Source organism: Alexandromys fortis, unplaced genomic scaffold (assembly GCF_014885135.2).
Source record: "Alexandromys fortis isolate MF-2015 unplaced genomic scaffold, M_Fortis_MF-2015_v1.1 scaffold_6, whole genome shotgun sequence".
NCBI lineage: Eukaryota > Metazoa > Chordata > Mammalia > Rodentia > Cricetidae > Alexandromys > Alexandromys fortis.
In genome coordinates, this window is record NW_026067902.1 from 8,701,898 (window position 1) to 8,722,477 (window position 20,580).

Sequence of the window (20,580 nt, forward strand, 5' to 3'; positions counted from 1 at the left end):
AAAAAAAAAAAAAAAAAAAGGCAAAAAAACAAAAACACAAAGCTATACAGAGAAACTCTATCTCAAAAAAAAAGGAGGGAGGGAGGGAGGGAGGGAGGGAGGGAAGGAGAGAGGGAGGGAGGAAAGGAGGAAAGGAGGAAGAGAGAGAGAATACAAACATAACTACATAACTAGAGTTTAGGTTGATAGCCCGGGACTAGTTCTAATACTTTATTCATCTCTTACTCTGGCCAGGGATGTCTTGCTCCTCCGGCCTCCAGCTTTCAAATGCTAGGGAGTTGTGAGGGCTACAAACACTACCATTCCCACATTAGTTTTTTGAAACATAGAAAATATTTTAGCAAGGAATCTGGTATTTAACAGTTTAAGTACTGCAGGGATACATGAATTTCTTGATGATAGCATCTCAGACCACGAACAAAAGGGTGATAACCAGAGACTAGCTGGTAAAGCAGTGCTCTGAATGTTGGCCTAGAGTGAGTAGTAGGTTAGGTGACTTCAACACAAGAACCTACAGTCGATGCCAGGAGCAAATCCAACCCCAGATTGAGCCAGTGATCTGACTCAGAGTCAGTGATTTCCACCAGAACCAGCTATCAAGGATGGAGCGCGAACAAGTTCCACCAGGAGCAGAAGCCAGGAGCAAATCCAGTCCCCAGGAGCCAACCCAGTCCCAGGACACTGGCAGATCCAGGATTGAGAGAGCGACCAGATACAGAGTCAGCAATCTCCACCAGAACAGATCCAACTCCAAGCCAGGGACTTTTGCAGGAGGGGATCCAGACCAGGATTTACAGAAACGGCAAAGCCGGCAACCTAGGCCAAAGTAGGCCTGAGACAGCAAACTCCAAGGGAGCAGAGCAAAGCACAGGAGTGCTGAGCTATCTCCAGGAACACCGAATAACCAATGGGGTAACTAGAACTGTGACACTGACTGTACCACGAGGAACAACCATCTGAACTTTGGATTTGCTGGCACCTAGAAGACTATTCAACAGAATCTCAGACAGCCCCAATCACACCTATTAGAGGAAAAGATGAGTAGAAAAGGTAAGATCACGTGCTACACCACAAAGAACGACACAACACCAGTAAAACCTAAAGACCCTACAACCGCAAGACCTGAGCAACCAAATATGGATGAACCAGAAGAAAATGACCTAAAAAATAACTTCAAGAGAATGTTTGAAATTCTTAAAATGAGAAATTCCCTTAAAGAAATTGAGGAAAAGACAAACAAAAAATTGGAAGATATAAGCAAATCACTTAAAGAAAACCAAGAAAAAGAAATCAAACATACAAAAGAAACTATTCAGGACTTGAAAACTGAAATAGAAACAATAAAGAAAACACAAGTCGAAGGAATTATAGAAACAGAATCATGAGAAAAAGATCAGGAACCACAAACGCAAGCATAAACATCTGAATACAAGAGATGGAAGAGAAAATCTCAAGTGCTGAAGATACAATAGAGGAAATTGATTCATCAGTTAAAAGATTAACTCTAACAAAAACTTAACCCAAAATATCCAGGAAATATGGGATACCATAAAAAGGCCAAATTTTAGAATAATAGGTATAAAAGAAGTTCAACTCAAAGGCACAGAAAATTTATTTAACAAAATCATAGAAGAGAACTTTACCTACCTAAAGAAAGATATGCCTATGAAGATACAAGAAGCTTGCAGAACACCTAATAGACTGGATCCAAAAAAAAAAAAATCCTCTTGCCACCTAATAATTAAAACACTAAACATACAGAGTAAAGAAAGAATATTAAGGGGCTGGAGAGATGGCTAAGTGGTTAAAAGTACCACCTCCTCTTCTAAAGGTCCCAAGTTCAATTCCCAGCAGCCACATGGTGGCTCAACAACCATCTGTATTGAGATCTGGTGCCCTCCTGGCCTGCAGGGAGAGCACTGAGAATACTGTATACATAATAAACAAATCTTAAAAAGAAAGAAAGAATATTAAGAGGTGCAAAGAAAAAAAGGCCAAGTAACATATAAAGGTAGACCTATCAGAATTGTCTCATTGGAGACAATGAAAGCCAAAAGGTCATGGTCAAGCATTGTGCAGACATTAAGAGACCACAGATGCCAGCCCAGACTACTATACCCAGCAAAACTATCGATCACCATAGAAGCACAAAACAGGATATTCCATGCCATATCTAGATTTCATCAATACCTAGCCACAAACCCAGCCCTACACAAAATACTAGAAGGAAAACTCCAACCCAAGGAAGATAGCTATACCAATTGAAACATAAGACAATAGATGATCTCATAACAGCAAATCCCAAAGAAGAAAAAAATGCAAACATTAACATCACCAACAATGAAAACTAAGTTAACAGGAGATAGCAATCACAGGTTGTTATTAATATCCCTTATTGTAAATGGACTCAGCTCACCTATAAAAAGGCACAGGCTAACAGATTGGATACGAAAGCAGAATCCATCCTTCTGCATACAAGAATCACATCTCAACCAAAAAGACAGACATCATCTCAGAGTAAAGGGTTGGGAAAAAAATATACCAATCAAATGGACCTAAGAAACAAGCTGGTGTAGCTATCCTAATATCTAACAAAGTAGACTTCAAGCTAAAATCCATCAAAAGAGACAAAGAAGGTCATTTCATATTAGTCACTGGAAAAATGCATCAAGAGGAAATTTCAGTATTGAACATCTATGCCCCAAATACAAGGGCACCCTCATATGTCAAAGAAACGTTTCTAAAGCTTAAATCATACATTAAACTCCACACACTAATAGTGGGAGACTTCACCACTCCCCTCTCACCACTGGACAGGTCAATCAGACAAAAAAATGAACAGAGAAATAAGAGAACTAATAAATGTTATGTCTCAAATGGACTTAACAGACATCTATAGAATATTCCATCCAAACAGAATATACCTTCTTCTCAGCACCTCATAGAACTTTCTCAAAAATTGACTACATACTTGGTAACAAAACAAACCTCAACAAATACAAAAAAAAAATTGCAATAATCCAATGTGCCTTATCAGATTACCATGGTTTAAAACTTGAAGTCAACAGCAGTACTAATTCCAGAAAACCCACAAACACATGGAAATTAAACAATGCTCACCTGAATCATCAATGGGTCAAGGAAGAAATAAAAGGGGAAATTAAAGACTTCCTAAATTCAATGAAAATGACCACACAACATACCCAAATTTATGGGACACAATGAAAGTAGTGTTAAGAGAAAGTTCAAAGCACTAAACGCCTACCTAAAGAAGCTGGAAAAATCTCACACTAGTGAATTAACAGAACATTTGAAAACTGTAGAACAAAAAGAAGCAAACCCACCTAAGAGAACTAGACGGCAGGAGATAATCAATTTGAGAACTGAAATCAACAAAATAGAAACAAAGAAAACAATACAAAGAATCAATGAGACAAAGAGCTGGTTCTTCGAGAAAATCAACAAACAAAACTTTATCCAAACTAACCAAAATCCAATTAACAAAATCAAAAATGAAAAGGGTGACATAACAGACAATGGAGGAAATACAGAGAAACATCAGATCATTTTAAAAACCTGTACTCTACAAAATTGGAAAACTTAAAGGAAATGGACAACTTTCTGGATAAATATCACTTACCAAAATTGAATCAAGACCAGATAAGCAAATTAAACAGACCTATAACTGCTGAAGTAGAAATAGTCATCAAAAGTCGCCCAACGAAAAAAAGCCCAGGACCAGATGGTTTCAGCTCAGAATTCTACAAGACTTTCAAAGAAGAACTAATACCAATACTCTTCAAGTTATTCCATACAATAGAAACAGAAGGAAAATTGCCAAACTCTTTTATGAGGCTACAATTACCCTGATACCCAAACCACAGAAGGACATTACTAAGAAAGAAAATTACAGACCAATCTCACTCATGAACTTTGATGCAAAAATACTAAATAAAATACTGGCAAATCGAATCCAAGAACACATTCAGAACTATCATCCACCATGATCAAGTCGACTTCATCCCACAGATGCAGGGATGGTTCAGCATACGAAAATCTGTCAATATAATCCACCATATAAACAAGCTGAAAAATAAAAAGCACATGATCATCTCATTAGATGCCGAAAAAGCTTTTGATAAAATAGAACATCCCTTCATGATAAAGGTCTTGGAGAAAGCAGGGATACAAGGAACATACCTAAACATAATTAAGGCAATATACAGCAAGCCAACAGCGGACATCAAACTAAATGGAGAGAAACTCCCAGAGATTCCACTGAAATCAGGAACAAGACAAGGTAGTCCATTCTCTCCATATCTATTCAGTATAGTTCTTGATGTCCTAGCTAGAGCAATAAGACACCAAAAGGAGATCAAGAGGATATAAATTGGAAAAGAAGTCAAACTCTCACTGTTTGCTGATGATATGATAGTGTACATAAGTGATCCCAAAAATTCTCCCAAGGAACTTCATAAACACTTTCAGCAATGTAGCAGGATACAAAATTAACTCAAAAAAATAAAAATAAAAACAGTAAACCTCCTGTACACAGATGATAAAAGAGCTGGGGAAGAAATCAGAGAAACAACACCCTTCACAATAGCCACAAATAGCATAAAGTATCTCAGAGTAACTCCAACCAAACAAGTGGAAGACTTGTATGACAAGAACTTTAAATCTTTGAAGAAAGAAATTGAAGAAAACACCAGAAAGTGGAAAGATATCCCATGCTCTTGGGTAGATAGAATTAACATAGTAAAAATGTCAATCTTACCAAAAACAATCTATAGATTCAACGCAGTGCCATTAAAATCCCAGCAAAATTCTTCAAAGATATTGAAAGAATGGTACTCAACCCAGAATAGCTCAAACAATCCTGTAAAATAAAAGAACTTCTGGAGGCATCACAATCCCTGACTTCAAAGTCTACTACAGAGCTACAGTACTGAAAACAGCCTGGTATTGGCATAAGAACAGACAGGAAGACCGATGGAACCGAATAGAAGACCCAGATATCCGTCCACACATTTTTCGAACACCTGATATTTGACAAAGAAGCAAAAAAATATCAAATGGAAAAAGAAAGCATATTTAACAAGTGGTGCTGGCATAAATGGATATCAACATGTAGAAGAATGAAAATAGACCCATATCTATCACCATGCACAAAACTCAAGTCCAAATGGATCAAAGAACTCAACATAAAGCCAGCCACACTAAACCTTATAGAAGAGAAAGTGGGAAGTACACTTGCACACATTGGCACAGGGAATCACTTCCTAAATACAACCCCAGCAGCACAGACACTGAGAGAAACAACTAATAAATGGGACGTCCTGAAACTGAAAAGCTTCTGTAAAGCAAAGGACACAGTCAACAAGACAAAACAACAGCCTACAGAGTGGGAAAAGATCTTCACTAACCCCACATCAGACAGAGGTCTCTGATCTCTACAATATACAAAAAACTCAAGAAATTGGACACCAAAAGATCACATAATACAATAAAAAAAAAAATGGAGTACACACCTAAACAGAGAACTCTCAACAGAGCAATCTAAAATGGCTGAAAGACACTTAAGGAAATGTTCAACATCCTTAGTCATCAGAGAAATGCAAATCAAAACAACTCTGAGATTCCATCTTACACCTGTAAGAATGGCCAAGATCAAAAACACTGATGACAACTTATGCTGGAGAGGTTGTGGGGAAAAGGGAACACTTCTGCATTGCTGGTAGGAATGCAAGCTGGTACAAACCCCTTTGGATGTCAGTGTGGCAATTTCTCAGAAAATTAGGAAAGAACCTTCCTCAAGACCCAGTAATACCACTTTTGGGTATATATCCAAAGGATGCTCAAATCGTGCCATAAAGACATGTGCTCAATTATGTTCATAGCAGCATTGTTTGTCATAGCCAGAACCTGAAAACAACCTAAATGATCTTCTACGGAAGAATGGATAAGGAAAATGTGGTACATTTACACAATGGAGTACTACACAGCAGAAAAAAATAACGACATCTTGAATTTTGCAGGAAATGGATGGAGCTACAAAACATTATTTTGAGTGAGGTAACCCAGACCCAGAAAGACAATTATCACATGTACTCACCCATAGGTGGTTTTTAAACATAAAGCAAAGAAAACCAGCCCACAAATCACAATCCAAGAGAACTTAGACAACAATGCGGACACTAAGAGAGACTTACATAGATATAATCTACATAGGAAGTAGAAAGTATAAAAAGACAAGATCTCATGAGTAAATTGGGAGCATGGGGACCTTGGGGGAAGGATGAAGGGGGAAGGGAGAGGCAGGGAGGGGAGCAGAGAAAAATGTAGGGCTCAGTAAATATCAATTTAAGAAAATTAGCCAGCACAACTGACCTTGTTTAAAAAAAAAAAAAAAAAAGAACCTACAGTCTTTCTTTCACTGAGCTGTTCCAGGAGCACTGCAGATACTTTTGTTAGAAAAGGATCAGGGTGAAGGGAACTCTCAGTTTGCAGAGGGCACTGACTCTTCTTTTTTTGTTTGTTTTTTCAAGGCAGGGTTTCTCTGGGTTACCTTGACTATCCTGGAACTCACTCTGACTGGCCTCAAATTCATAGAGATCCACCTGCCTCTGCCCCCCTAAGTCATGGGATTAAAGGCATGCGCCAGCACCTGACCACATAACTCTTATTTATAGTGAGCTCTACATATAGTTTGCTTCCACTAATTAAATCTAAGTCATTTGAGACTAAACACACACAGTCACATAATGTGCATACCATGAACAAGCGTGGCAGTACATACTTGTAAGCCCAGCCCTAAAGGTTGGAGCCAGAGGACTTCAGGTTTGAGGCTCACCAGGATTATATAGCATTACAGAGTGAATTTTAGAGTAGCCCGAACTGAATAAGGCCTGCCTTTAAAAGATGACGTGTTAGTACCTATTTTAGAATCTGTTTTTGTATTTCTGATGTAGATCGGGGAGAACAAAGAGTCATATTCTAACATATGTTCAAGTAAGAAGCGCTGTGGCCAGGCATGGTGGCACACACCTTTAATCCTAGCACTTAGTAGGTAGAGGCAGGTGGATCTCTGTAAATTTGAGGCTGACCTGATCTACATAGCAGTTGCAGGCCAGCCAGGGCTACTTAGAGAGATCCTGCCTTTTAGTATACTCTGGAAATACTTCAGTGTGTTCCCATTCATTGCAAAGTGGGTTTCCCCCTACTGTGAAATATAAGTGGAGATTATGCATTCTCCGTGTGTCTGAGCTCCTTAGCTGTGCCTAAGATCCTAGCCGGAAAACCCATCTCAGCCTAGCACTTGAGTTCTGATGGCCAGCAGTGTCTTTGCCAGTATGTCAGGGCCTGAGAGGATTCGATGTCACAGAGGAACTACCTAGGGAGAAACAGCAGGATTCAATCCTTGAAGGACTAAATTGAAAATTCTTCATTTCCATTGGATACAGGTAGAAGATAATGAAATAAAATTGTCTGAGAAAACCCTGCAAGCAACACGGGTAAGCAGCGTTTTTGTTCCCAGTGATAACATCATCATTAACATGAGATGGGGGCTGGAGAGACAACTCAGCAGTTAAGATCTCTTGCTGCTCCTGTAGGGAACCTGGGTTAGGTTCCCAGCACCCACATGGCGGCTCATAACTCTTCATTGCTCTAGTTGCATGGGATTCTGTGCCCTCTTCTGGCCTCCCTGGGTACCACATACACATGCGGTGCACATACATACATGCACATAAAATAAATATTTTTGTATTATGGTCCAAATATAAGCAGACTGTAATGATAAAACATTTAACCTTGGGCTGGAGAGATGGCTCAAAGGTTAAGAGCATTGCCTGCTCTTCCAAAGGTCCTGAGTTCAATTCCCAGCAACCACATGGTGGCTCACAACCATCTGTAAAGAGGTCTGGCGCCCTCTTCTGGCCTTCAGGCATACACACAGACAGAATATTGTATACATAAAAAATAAATAAATATTTAAAAAAAAAAAAAACATTTAACCTTGGGGCTGGAGTGATGGCTCAGCAGTTAAGGGCACTGGCAGCTCTTCAGAAGACACAAGGTCTATTCCTCGCACCAACATAGTGGCTCACAAACATTTGTATCTCTCCTCACAGGGGATCCTATGGCCTCCAAGGACACCAAGCACACTTATAGTACATAAATGTACATGGTAGACAAAACACTCATGTCCATAAAATACATAAATAATTTTTTTAAAAAATACCTTAACTCTTAGAAAAAAAGTTTGTCTTCGATACCTGTTACATTTCCTGCTTCCTGTTAGGCTCTGATGGAAGAAAATGCTGGCGGGACAAAGTGAAAGAGATTCCACCTAGAATTTTAATGTTTTAAAAATTCTCCCTGTACAGTTTTTTTTTAATATTTATTATGTATACAATATTCTGTCTGTGTGTATGCCTGCAGGACAGAAGAGAACACCAGATCTCATTACAGATGGTTGTGAGCCACCATGTGGTTGCTGGGAATTGAACTCAGGACCTTTGGAAGAGCAGGCAACGCTCTTAACCTCTGAGCCATCTCTCCAGCCCTCCCTGTACAATTTTTAAGTCACCACTAGGGACCAAATCCAAAGCCTTGAGCATTCTAGACAAGAGCTCTCTACCATGGAACTGTCTATCTTCCCATCCTGTCTTAAGCACTATTAAAAGCAGTTTTCATGGGCTGGGTGGTGCTAGCACATGCCTTTAATCCCAGGACTTGGGAGACAGAGACAGGCGGATCTCTTAGTTCGAGGTCAACCTGGTCTACAAGAACTACTTCTAGGACAGCTAGTAATGTAACACAGCGAAATCCCTCCCTCAAAAAATAAAAAAAGAAGGTTCCAAATTGACCTATCCAGAAGCTGAGATGGCAAAAGAGGTGACTTTTTTTTCACAGACATTGTTCCCCTGGAAAAAGACCACCCCAAGGAGAGTACAAAGCCAGGTATGATAGGCTGTCCACACCTATAGTCCCGTGGTCAGTAAGCTCAGGCAGGAGGATCACTGCAAGTTCCAAGCCATTCTGGCTACAGTGAGACTTTGTCACAAAAACCAAAGCTCACACTGTTGGTAATTCACCAAATGAACCAGATTATGTCAAAGCACATAGTATCTCTTTGTTATAGTCAAATCAGACTCACCTTTTTATACTGACAAAATGAATAAGTTTTTGATTCTGTAAGTTTTTATGCTGTAAATCACCAGCTTTTTGTTGCTATTGTTTTTTAAGGGGGACGAGTGTTTCTTGGGCACATTGCTAACAGGAGGAAAAGGAGCATATCTTTATTCCAGCAGTCCGCAGTCCGGGCCTGAGGAAGGTAAGCAGCTGTGATTGTGTTCTTGGCTGTATCTGAGTCCCTTGTTTGCAAGTGTTAGCACAGTGTTGTAGCTAATAATACACCTGCTCTCTGAAAAGGCATGCTGGCAGAGAAGGGTTCTCCGGAGCTGCTTTCCTTTGGCTCATCTACTTGAGGAAACTGGTGCTGGCTTCGCGAGCATGGGTCTGTCCCAGAATTGCATGTGGTCTCCCTTCTTCCATTGCTTTGTCCTCAGGATAGGCCAAAGTGGCAGCACTTCCAGCAGGAAGCCATAGACCTACACAGTTTTCTCCTGTGTAACAAAGTTACCGGTTTCATGTTTTAAAACAACTCCTTGATGGGCAGTGGGGGTGCATGCCTTTAATGCCTTTAATCCCAGCACTTAGGAAGCTAAGGCAGGCGATTCTCTTGTGAGATTGAGGCCAGCCTGTTCTACAGAGTGAGTTCCAGGACAGCCAAGGGTACACAGGGAAACTCTGTCTCAAAAAAAACAAAATACCTCATTATTAACTCCAAGTTTTGCAAGTCAAAACCCTAGGTGAACAGGGCCTGGTGACACATGAGTAACCCCAGTATTGGGGGTGGGGGCAGAGGCAGAAGTTCTGCCTGTGTGCTAAAGGCGGCCTATACAACACAAGGAGTTTGATGCCATACAGGTCTGTTAATCAGATAGTCTTGAGAACAGGCAGGCACGTGTAGATAAAGGGCTAATGAGGCCCAAATCAAAGATCAGCCAAACCTGACTCTTCACTGTAGAGGCTGTGGGAGAAGAGTCTTAAGTTGTTGATCCACCACTTCCCTTTGTTTACAGGACTGAAGCCCATTTTATGCCTCCTGCTAGATAGAGACTGGTCTCAGACCTCCCTTAGCCCCAGCAACAAGTGAGGCCATCACCTCTGTGTCGGCTCTCACATCAGTCTGCCCCTGGCATCTGTGACGCACACCATTTCCTCATACATGATATGGTCACACCCTTGCAAGCATGGCATCCCTTTATGGCAGCTGTTAAAATCTCAAATATCATGGGCTCAGATATTCCAAATCCCATCATCATGATTTTCTCCAGGGACTGGAAAGATAGCTTAGTAGTTGAGACTGCTTTGCTGCTCTTACAGAGGACCCAAGTTCAATTCCCAGTCAGACTACTCACAACCCCTTGTAACTCCAGAAAAATCCAATACCTTTGGCCTCCAAGGGCTCCTATGCTCAAGTGCACATACTGACACATAGAGATAAACACACATAATTAAAAATAAATCTTTTTTTAAAAATGAAATGAATCCTTAGCCAGGTGGTGGCAGCACATACCTTTAATCTCCGGGAGGCAGAAGCTGGTGGATCTCTTGAGTTTGAAGCCATCCTGGTCTACTGAGGAAGTTCCAGGATAGCCAGGACTACACAGAGAAACCCTATATTGAAAGAGAAAGAGCCTTGTTATTTAATTTATTTTATTCCTTATTAATTATTTTTTTATTTGATTTTTTTTTTGTGACAGGGTTTCTCTGTGTAACAGCCCTGGCTGTCCTGGAACATTATTTTCTTTTTTTTTTTTCCTTTTTTTTGTTATTATTTATTATGTATACAATATTCTGTCTGTGTGTATGCCTGCAGGCCAGAAGAGGGCACCATTACAGATGGTGTGAGCCACCATGTGGTTGCTGGGAATTGAACTTGGGACCTTTGGAAGAGCAGGCAATGCTCTTAACTTCTGAGCCATCTCTCCAGCCCCCTGGAACATATTTTCTAGACCAGGCTGGTCTCGAACTCACAGAGATCTGCCTGTCCCTTCCTCCTAAGTGCTGGGATTAAAGGTGTGTGCCACCACTGCCAGGCCAAAAATCTTGTTTTTTAAAAACAGAACGTCTCTAGCCATGTCCAGCCTATGGTTTATGGGGCATCTGTGACACAGGATAGCTGGGAATTATAGCCCAACACAGAATCATGAAGTTAGTGCAAACATTGAGACTTCCTTTTTTGCAAATTTTATGGGATTCAGGGGACTTGCTTGTGTGGTTCTCAAGTATGACCTTTGTAGACAGCAGTTGTGTTGCAGTGTTAAAAGGCTGGCCACACCTGAACCTTATATGGATAAGGCTCAAGATAGCAATCAAGTACAGCTCTGAAATGGAGTTTTCTCTTTGTGGACTTACAAAACTGAAGAACTAACTACTTGTTCCTCACTCTCCCAGTAGACAAGGCAGAACTAGCATGGGATAACCCTACAACTTCAGGTTAAAGGGGGAGAGTTGGTAAGGAAAATGAGGTTACCAACTTAAAGCAACTTTAAAGTCAGTCTCGGCAGGCTGGAGAGAGAGATGGCCCAGAGGTTAAGAGCACTGGCTGCTCTTCCAGAGTTCCTAAGTTCAATTCCCAGGACCACATGGTGGCTCACAACCATCTATAATGGGATCTGGTGCCCTCTTCTGACATGCAAGCATACATGGAAGGAATGTTCTATACATAATAAATAAATACATACATACATGTAGGCAGAACAATGTATACATAATAAATAAATAATTGAATGAGTAAGTAAATAAATAAAATCTTTTTTAAAAAGGTCTAGCTGGACAAGTAATACATGCAGGCAGAACACTGTATACATAATAAATAAACACATACATAAATAAAACCTTTTTTTAAAAAAAGATCCAGCTGGGCAGCAAGCTGAGTCTGGGGGTACAGGCCTTTAATCTCTTTAATCAGCCATGGGAGAGTGAGGCAAGAAGATCTCGGGTTCAAGACCAGCCCCTGGACAGCTTAGTAAAACCTTGTCTCAAAATAAAAGTAAGTGAGGGAAGAGAAATGGCTCAGTGGCTAAGAGCACTGGCCACTCTTCCAGAGGACCTGGAAGCACCCATGTGGTGGCTCTCAACTGTGTGGGAATTTCAGTTCCCAGGGACCTCATGCCCTCTTTTGGCCTCCAGTGACACTCAGTGCACGTATATGGTACACTTACATACATATACATAAAAATAAAAATAAATAAGAAAAAGAAAGTAAAAATAATTTTTGGATATAGCTCAGTGACGTAATGCTTATACATCATGTTCTGAATTTGTTGCCTTGGTTTAGCATCCAACACTGGGGTGTGGGTGTTTAGTCAGGTGTTCAAATTTGATTCTTTGATTATTATCAAGGCCTGAGATCAGTTCCTTGTGGCTTTCAGCTCTGTCCTTTGAGCTGTTAGTTTTGGGTTTGAGGGTCTCCTGTCTCCTAGGGTGGTCTCAAACTAGAGGTCTTCCTACCTTTGCCTCCTCCCAAATGTTGATAATACAGGTGTGTGCTCTTACACTCACATTGTATAGTATGCTTGTTGTTTTGATTAGAGGGTACTGGGGGTTGAATCCAAGGCCCTATGAATGCTAGGCCAGCTTTGTATCAGCTACAAAGCCCTGGGTCATTTTGTTTTGTTTAGGGGGCAGGGACTCACTCAGTATGTATTTATTCTTGACTCATCTGGAACTCACTATGTAGACCATGTTGGCTTCAAATTCACAGACACCCACCTACCTCTGTCCCACCAATTTTTTAAAACAGTGGCTTAGTTAGCCCAGACTAGCCTCATACTTGTTATGTAGCCCATAATGATATAACTGCTGCCCGCCTGCATTTATTTTCCAAAAACTGAGATGTATGTGCCACCATGCTGTGCACCAAAGGCTTCATGTACACTAGACAACCAGTCTTCCAGTGGAACTACATCACCAGACCCTGTGTACTGCTTTAAAAACAAGCTGTAGATACAATAAAGAGGTGGTTGTGTGATGCCATCCTTGATCCACTTTTAATAGTCATCTGGAATATGTGCCAAAATTAGTTCCTTTTCAGCAAAGGACCTTATTAGAAAACTAATTTTGTATTGTGGTATCCAACAAGATTTAGTTTATCCAGCTCTGTGTAAGAATGAAGGTCACAACTAGAGGTTTCTGGCTCCTTATTAGTCACACTGTTTATGTTCTACACAACTCCAGTTCTTCTGTATGTTAGGCAAACACTCTACCACCGGGCCACTCCCCGGCCCAGTCACGCCATTTTCAGATCTTAAACCTGAACTGGGTATGCTGGCACTTGTTTGTAATCAGCACTAACTCCTGCTCCTGACACTTGGAAAATTGAGGTCAGAGGATCACCAATCCAGGGCCAGCCTATTTGCATAGTAAATTCAAAGCAAGTCTGGATAGCATAGCCCCCTCCCAACCCTTGTTTCCCCCTAGAAAACTTAAATTCCACATTTATCTAAGTTTACAGAGCTTGATGCTACAGAACAATTCTATAGAAGCAGAAAATTTTAACAAGCAAGCCTGTGTATTAAATATTTTACCACTTTAAAGTCAAAGGATTAACTGACCTTTAAATTTATGTCATTTAAGACCACCCACCCTTGTAGTACTATAAGATGACCTTCAAGTCTTACACAACCTAGGCAGGAACTCCTTCACTAGACTATATGCCCTGCTTATTACTACTGCTATTTTGAAGGGGGGCAGGGGTTAAGACAGGGTTTCTCACTGTGGCTTTGGAGCCTGTCCTGGAACTAACTTTTGTAGACCAGACTGGCCTCAAGTTCACACAGATCTGCCTGCCTCTGCCTCCCAAGTACTTTGATTAAAGGCATGTGCCACCACTGCCTGCTAAATTTTATTTTGGTGCAGGGTCTCTCCTAGTTTCCCAGACTGTCCTTGAACACACTCTAGACAGATAGGCCTTGAACTTGAGACGCTGCTACCTCAGGAAATCAAAAGCAAGTGCTTCTTTGTCCTGCTGGAGTTCTCTTAACGGGAGATGATGCAAAATGCCTGAGGGCTTTCTCAGGCCTTGGAGGGGGATTGCAAAGATGAAAGGCCCTGATGTGAAGAGCTGTTAGTGTCTTAAAATCTGTCTCTAATTAATTGGAATATAATGAGTTTGAAATTGGTATATTCCCATCCCTAACAGTATTTATCTTGAGCTTCTCAGCATGATTGGTCAAATTCTGAGCATTGTGTCGTGAACACTTGCCTGTGGTTGTAGTACAGCTGGTAGCAGCATCTGTAAAGTTCAGCTCAAGACCTTGGCTCAGCCTTCTGACTTTCCTCCCAGGTACTCAGGACTGAGAATGGCATTTCTTTCCATGAGCTGCCCGTCTTCTTCCCTTCCCCAGCCCAGGGACTTTACTATTATGAGACTTCTTGCTATTCTGCTTTGCCTTCTTCATATCCTTCATGTGCCCTTGTCTTCTGGTCCTGCTGTCCTTGGCCAGGCAGGCTGCCTAATCTTTAAAAAATTGGTTTAGACTCAGATCCATATCCTTAAACATGTTGTTTTAAACTTCCTCCAAATAAAATCACACTGTGTGTGCTGTCCTGGGGCTTGCTTTTGGGTTCGGTATTATGCTCCTAGAATTTATCCCGATTGTGTTTGGTTTGGGAGCAGCACACAGCAGTGCAGTGCGGATGGAAGAACTTGCTGTGAGGATGTGCTTGCACAGCAGACTGCTAGTGTGGTCAAGGAGGCTGAGACAGGGGAAGTTTTTAAAGACAAAAATGAGTAAGGTTACACCAGATATTTTGAAGCCAGATGTGGCATTGATGATTAATGACAAAACTGGGTGTCAGTTCCAGGATGAACAGACAGTTGCTGGGTAGATTCCTGGTAGAAGTACTTTTTATTTAGAGTCGCAGTGGACTCTGCACCAGTTCAGGCTTGGCACTTTTCTGTGATAGCCACTACCAAGCAATCACGTGTAAAAGTTCATCCTTCTTAACTTGACACTTTTTACCTTTTGGGAGGATTAACATAAAGTGATTCAATTTAGATTCTCAAAATTTCTACTGATCATAGTTATAAGTATTCATATAGTTCACTGATTTTCATAGCTGCAAAGCACCTTCATATGAAAATAAGACATTTATCATTTTTATTTTATGTGTATAGAAGTTTTTCCTTACCTACATGTATGTCTGTGTACATGGGAGGCTGGAAGAAGGTATCATGTGGGTGCTGGGAACTAACTCAAGTCCTCTGAAAATGTTCCTAACCTCTGAGCCATCTTTCCAGCGCCTCATTTTATTCTTGATGGTCATTTGTTTTGTTTATAGGTTTGTTTTGATTTTTACTATTGCAGTAGTACAATTATTAGCTGGTTGTGACAGAGTGAGGAGCGGTGGTGGTGAGTGGCCTTAAAGTCACAGAGTATGCCCTCCTCTGCCAAGTTCTGGGATTAAAGGTATAAACCACCATGACTGGTCAGTTGTTAGAATTCTTACATGCCTCTTTTTACTCACAGAAATCCCCATTTCTCTCTAATTTGATCCAGAGCAGCAGGTTGTAGGCACTATGATGGTTGCCCACATGGCCTTCATCCAAGAGGCTAAACTGTTCTTAGAGGCTGTACCAAGGCGTGCTTCACTGAGTGGGATACAGTGTTCTGTTATTTGGGGTGAATATAGTGCTACGTTTTAAACAGGTACAAATAACGAGAGATGTAGAGGACATGTAGAAATATATTTAAAACAGAATTGCATCCATATGTTCACACTATTCGTGTGTTCTTTCATACATGAAGTAGACAGGAAAATTACTTAGTGGCGCTAGCTGCCGCAGGCAGGGACTGACTGGAACAGCTGCCTCATGGATCCAGCTAGTTTTGTCAGTTCCTGCAGGACCAGCAGTAGTGGTGGCAGAGACAGAAGCGAGCAAGGGAGTATTTACAGGCTTGTGGGTGGGGAGACTGCCCTGCCCAGCAAAAGGAAAAGCAGACGGAAGTGAGATGCTGGTGGGGCAGAGATTAGCATGGCTGGATAGAAACTTTTCCATCTGCCTGTTTGCTCTTAGAAATTAAAGGAAAAGCCGGGCAGTGGTGGCGCACGCCTTTAATCCCAGCACTCGGGAGGCAGAGGCAGGCGGATCTCTGTGAGTTCGAGACCAGCCTGGTCTACAGAGCTAGTTCCAGGACAGGCTCCAAAGCCACAGAGAAACCCTGTCTCGAAAAACCAAAAAAAAAAAAGAAAAGAAATTAAAGGAAAAAAAAGAACTCTCTACTCTCTGTGCTCTGTCATCATCAAAATCTGTGGAAATGGTAGCATACTTGCTTAACCTGTGCCACAATCAGGCCCTGTACTTGAAATCATTCCTAGATGATTTAGTGCCGTGTAAATGTTATGTAAATAACAATTAGCCTGTATTGATTAGAAAGTAATGGCCAGAAAAGTTGTGTGTGGGTATTAAGAACAGATGTGACCCCTAAGGTGCAACCACTCAGTGTCTGTCCTTCCCAGTAGCCCAGCCTTTGTTTTGAAAGCTATTCTTCACCTGAACTAGTTTGTAGAACCCAGAGGTGTGTCCTCTGACATCTTTTTCTTTTTTTCTTTTCTTTTTTTTTTTTTTTTTTGGTTTTTCGAGACAGGGTTTCTCTCTGTAGCTTTGGAGCCTGTCCTGGAACTAGCTCTGTAGACCAGGCTGGTCTCGAACTCACAGAGATCCGCCTGCCTCTGCCTTCCTCCGAGTGCTGGGATTAAAGGCTTGCGCCACCAAAGCCCGGCCTTGACATCTTTTTCTTTTGCCTTATATAATGCCACTAATCTTATCTGGTATGTATTTCTGTATTTTTCATTTCTAAAAGTTTGTTTTGAATCTTTTTAAAATTATTTTTCATATGCCAAGCAAATGTAGTTCCTGACCATAGAGAATATGATTATAATCATTGACTTGAGCAGGCCCCAAATGTAATGGGTTGTCCTGTCCCTTTAAGAGACTAGCTCTGCCTACTCCCCTCCCCAGTCTGCTGAGGCAAGCAAATCTTCCTTCTGCTTCGAGTTCCTTTCTGTCTCTCTTCCAAAGAAGCAGCTTCTGCCTCTCTCCCTTCTCCCCTCCCCCCTGTTTCTCTTTCTCTCTGCCTCTCTCTCTATTCTTCTCCCTTCTCCCCTTTCCTTCCATTCTATAACCTACTAAATAAATACCCATCCTCACTCTGCATGGCATGTGCCTATTCATCTCTGTCTCTCACCCACCACTTGGCTCCCTGCCTGGGACTCACTGCTCTCATGGCCTGCAGGACCCTCAGGGAACGTCACCATTTTATTTTTACCTTAACACCAAAGGCCCTGCCTCTGTGGGGTTGTTGTTGCAGCTCAGTTGCCATTCAGTTGTCTCTTTCCCTTACCCTGTCATCTGATTCTTTGGCTTAGGGGTTTTGTTTTGTTTTTTTGAGACAGGGATTCTCTTTATAGCCCTGGCTGACTCAGTACTCACTTCTCTAGACCAGGCTGGCTTAGAACTCACAGGAGATTCCCTGCCTCTGTTTCCTGAGTGCTGGAATTGAAGGTGTGTACCACCACACCTGATGTCTAAATCTTACTTTTAAGCTTCATTCATTAGACAGGAATTTTTCTGTACCTTAGTTGGAAACCTTCTTAGTACTCAATATTCCTGTGAAGTAATTGTTATGTCCAGATCATGGGGACCACCACATCACCACCACGGAGGCTGACTGCCATATGTAAAAGCAAAGAGCCTTTATTCAAGCTTGAGCTCGGACTCTCCAACTGTCCAACACAGCGGTTGGGAACAGAGTGCCCAGCCCAGTGGGGTAGGGTTTTTTTATTATAGTAGAGTTTGGGGGTAAGGGGGTTTCCAGAGTCCAGGACCCTGACTGATAATGGTTTAGGGATATCTTGGCAAAAGTGGAATAGGTGAGTCCTGGACTCAGGGACATGTGGTGATCTTATCTAATGGTTGGAATGTTAGATACTGCCCTTTAGATGCTGTTCCTCCCTGGGTGGTATCAACTTAGGGCTTTTCCTGGAACCTGGTATTGCCTGCTAGTAACCCCGAGAAACCCAGGCCTACTTTTCAGCTGGTCTCAATCAAGCCTGCAATGGCAGCTGTGCTACCTGGGCCCCATATTTGTGGCCAGGCTGCTCTGGGCCCCACAGTAATGAAATTTTGTCTGTGGCTGGTGGCATGGGATAGAATTTCCAGCATAAAGGGTCTGTGTGAATGTTTGTTTTACATATGAATATCCAGTTTTTACTGCAGCGTTTGTTGAAAAGACCTTCCTTTCTCCTTTGAATTGTCTTTGTTGAAAATTGACTGACCGTGTATGTGCAGGTTTATTATTTCCTAATAGGCCGTGCTAAATGGTTGCTTCTCACTCCCTCATTCTCCCTATAGCAATTAGACTTGATAGTGCTTTGTTTTGTTTTGTTTCCTTCAGGAGAATTAACTGTTCAGCAGTGAGGAGCAGAGGCACAGGTCACACACCTGGGACAGCAAAAGTGATAAGACAGTCTAGGAAATGAAAATCTGCCTTATTCTGAACCCTGTTCCTTTCTCTTATGTTCACATGAAGCTGCTGACAGACACTTTAAAAAAAGAAAGTGGGCTGCAGAGATGGCCCCGCAGTTAAGAGCACTGGCTGATCTTATGGGAGAAGAGGATGTGTATTCACAGGTAGACTGAAGCCCGGACAGCTCCTGAAAGGCCTCAGTTCCATGTCCAGTTTGCATTCTCATTTTGTACTCTAAAACCACAAGATGGGGTGAGCAAGCAAGAGACATTTTACAGAAGTGTACGTGGTAGTCAGCTTTTTTTTTTTTTAACAAGATGTATATATTAGTTGACTGGTATAAGCTTTAAGCTTTATGGTCAAGTTGTTAAGGGTGGTGACCCATTGTTTCAGGTATTTCACCAGGTCACTGTTCTAGGTAACAAATGAAGTCATGCTTGGAAATAAGTGGTACAGTAATGCTCTAAGTAAATCTCTAAATAAGTCCATAAATCAGTATCTGATCATTGGTCTTTTCTACTTTAAAGTCTATTTAAGTCTTGAAAAGGATTTGGGTTCAGTTCCAAGTACCCACATAATGACTCACAGTCATCTGTAACTCCAGTCCCAGGACATCCAGCACCCTCTTGTGGTTTCCACAGCCGCTGCACACATGTGTTACACACACATACATACAGGCAAACACTGTAATGAGTCCTAGAGAGAGGGAATTTGGAGGGAAGGAGTCAAGAGCCCCAACGATGGGTGAGGGACAAACACGCCATGCAGACAGAACTTACGTGGGGTGTGTTTTTGAGATAAAGGGAATGGGGTAAGGATAGGGAGAGAGAAAGATGCAGAGAAAGGAGAAGAGGAAGATGGGGGAGAGGTAGGTAGAATTTTGCCTTTTAAAGGGACAGGGAACTGACTGCCACGCACTCAGGTGTGACGCAGGGTGACACACTCTGTCAGGTCCTCCAGGGGCAGGTCCAGGCTCTCCTGGATGATAACATTCCTCCCTTCTTTATTTATTTAAAAAAGAAGATGAGGAATTAGGCATGGCAGGTTAGGGAAATGAGGGCATTGAGCTCTCACTACTTCCTGATAATCTGGGGTCAACAAGCTGCATCAGATTTCTTGAGAAGGATAAATTTTACCTGAGTTCATGATTAAAAATGGCAGAGATTTACTTGATTGGTTACCTAGACAGTCACCCCAGGGTCCTCCATGGTTGTTGAGGGCAGGTATTAGGGCAGCATCAATTTTCTGGCTGGCAGAAGTAGGCCTGCCAGGCCCCAGAAGATCCTACAGGCTTCTGTGGAGTAAGGACTCATGGGAGGACTTTACCTTTGTCTTAGGCAACTTGACGCAGTTGGTTCCCCAGTGTTCTGTTGTCCATGATCTGAAGAGAGCCTTAGCAGCAGTCGAGGTGAAAGGCTGGTTTGCTCAGTGGCTAGTGCTGCCACTTGTAACGCAAGCTCTGATTTCTGTTCCCATCCATCTTCTTATGAGGAAATAGGGGTGCTCCCATGAGCTGACCTGTATCTCTATTATGAAAGTCCTTTTAGTTAAACATTTTAAATGGCATAGTCTCTAGCTCTCTGAGCCTCTGAGGAATGTCTGTTGAGGACTGGGTATGTCTGAGTTAGGACAGCAATCACACTAGCAAAGGATCTGCCTGGAGAGCTGGCTCAAGCTGAGAGCTTGTGGAGGAATGATTTAAAGAGATACAGTGAACAGAGCTCACTAGGACTGTTTAAAAGAGTTCACTGTGGTTCTTTAAAACTTTAAACCAGGGCTGGAGAGATGGCTCAGAGGTTAAGAGCACTGACTGCTCTTCCAGAGGTCTTGAGTTCAATTCCCAGCAACCACGTGGTGGCTCACAACCATCTGCAATGAGATCTGGTGCCCTCTTCTGGCCTGCAGGCATGGAGGCTGAACACTGTGTACATAATAAATAAATAAATCTTTAAAAAAAAAAAAAAAAAAAACTTTA

General features: G+C 41.8%; 1 protein-coding gene across 5 annotated transcripts in view; it reads left to right on the top strand.

Annotated features, from left to right (window-relative positions):
* The window catches only part of Dnaaf9 (dynein axonemal assembly factor 9), a 143,466-nt gene that overhangs the window by 67,266 nt on the left and 55,620 nt on the right, over positions 1 to 20,580 (top strand). For all 5 annotated transcript variants that reach the window (XM_050133210.1, XM_050133185.1, XM_050133200.1 and 2 more), the window contains exons 19-20: positions 7,464 to 7,514; positions 9,250 to 9,337. In XM_050133210.1, coding sequence (XP_049989167.1) covers positions 7,464 to 7,514; positions 9,250 to 9,337 — 139 coding nt within the window. The remainder of the gene's footprint in view (positions 1 to 7,463; positions 7,515 to 9,249; positions 9,338 to 20,580) is intronic.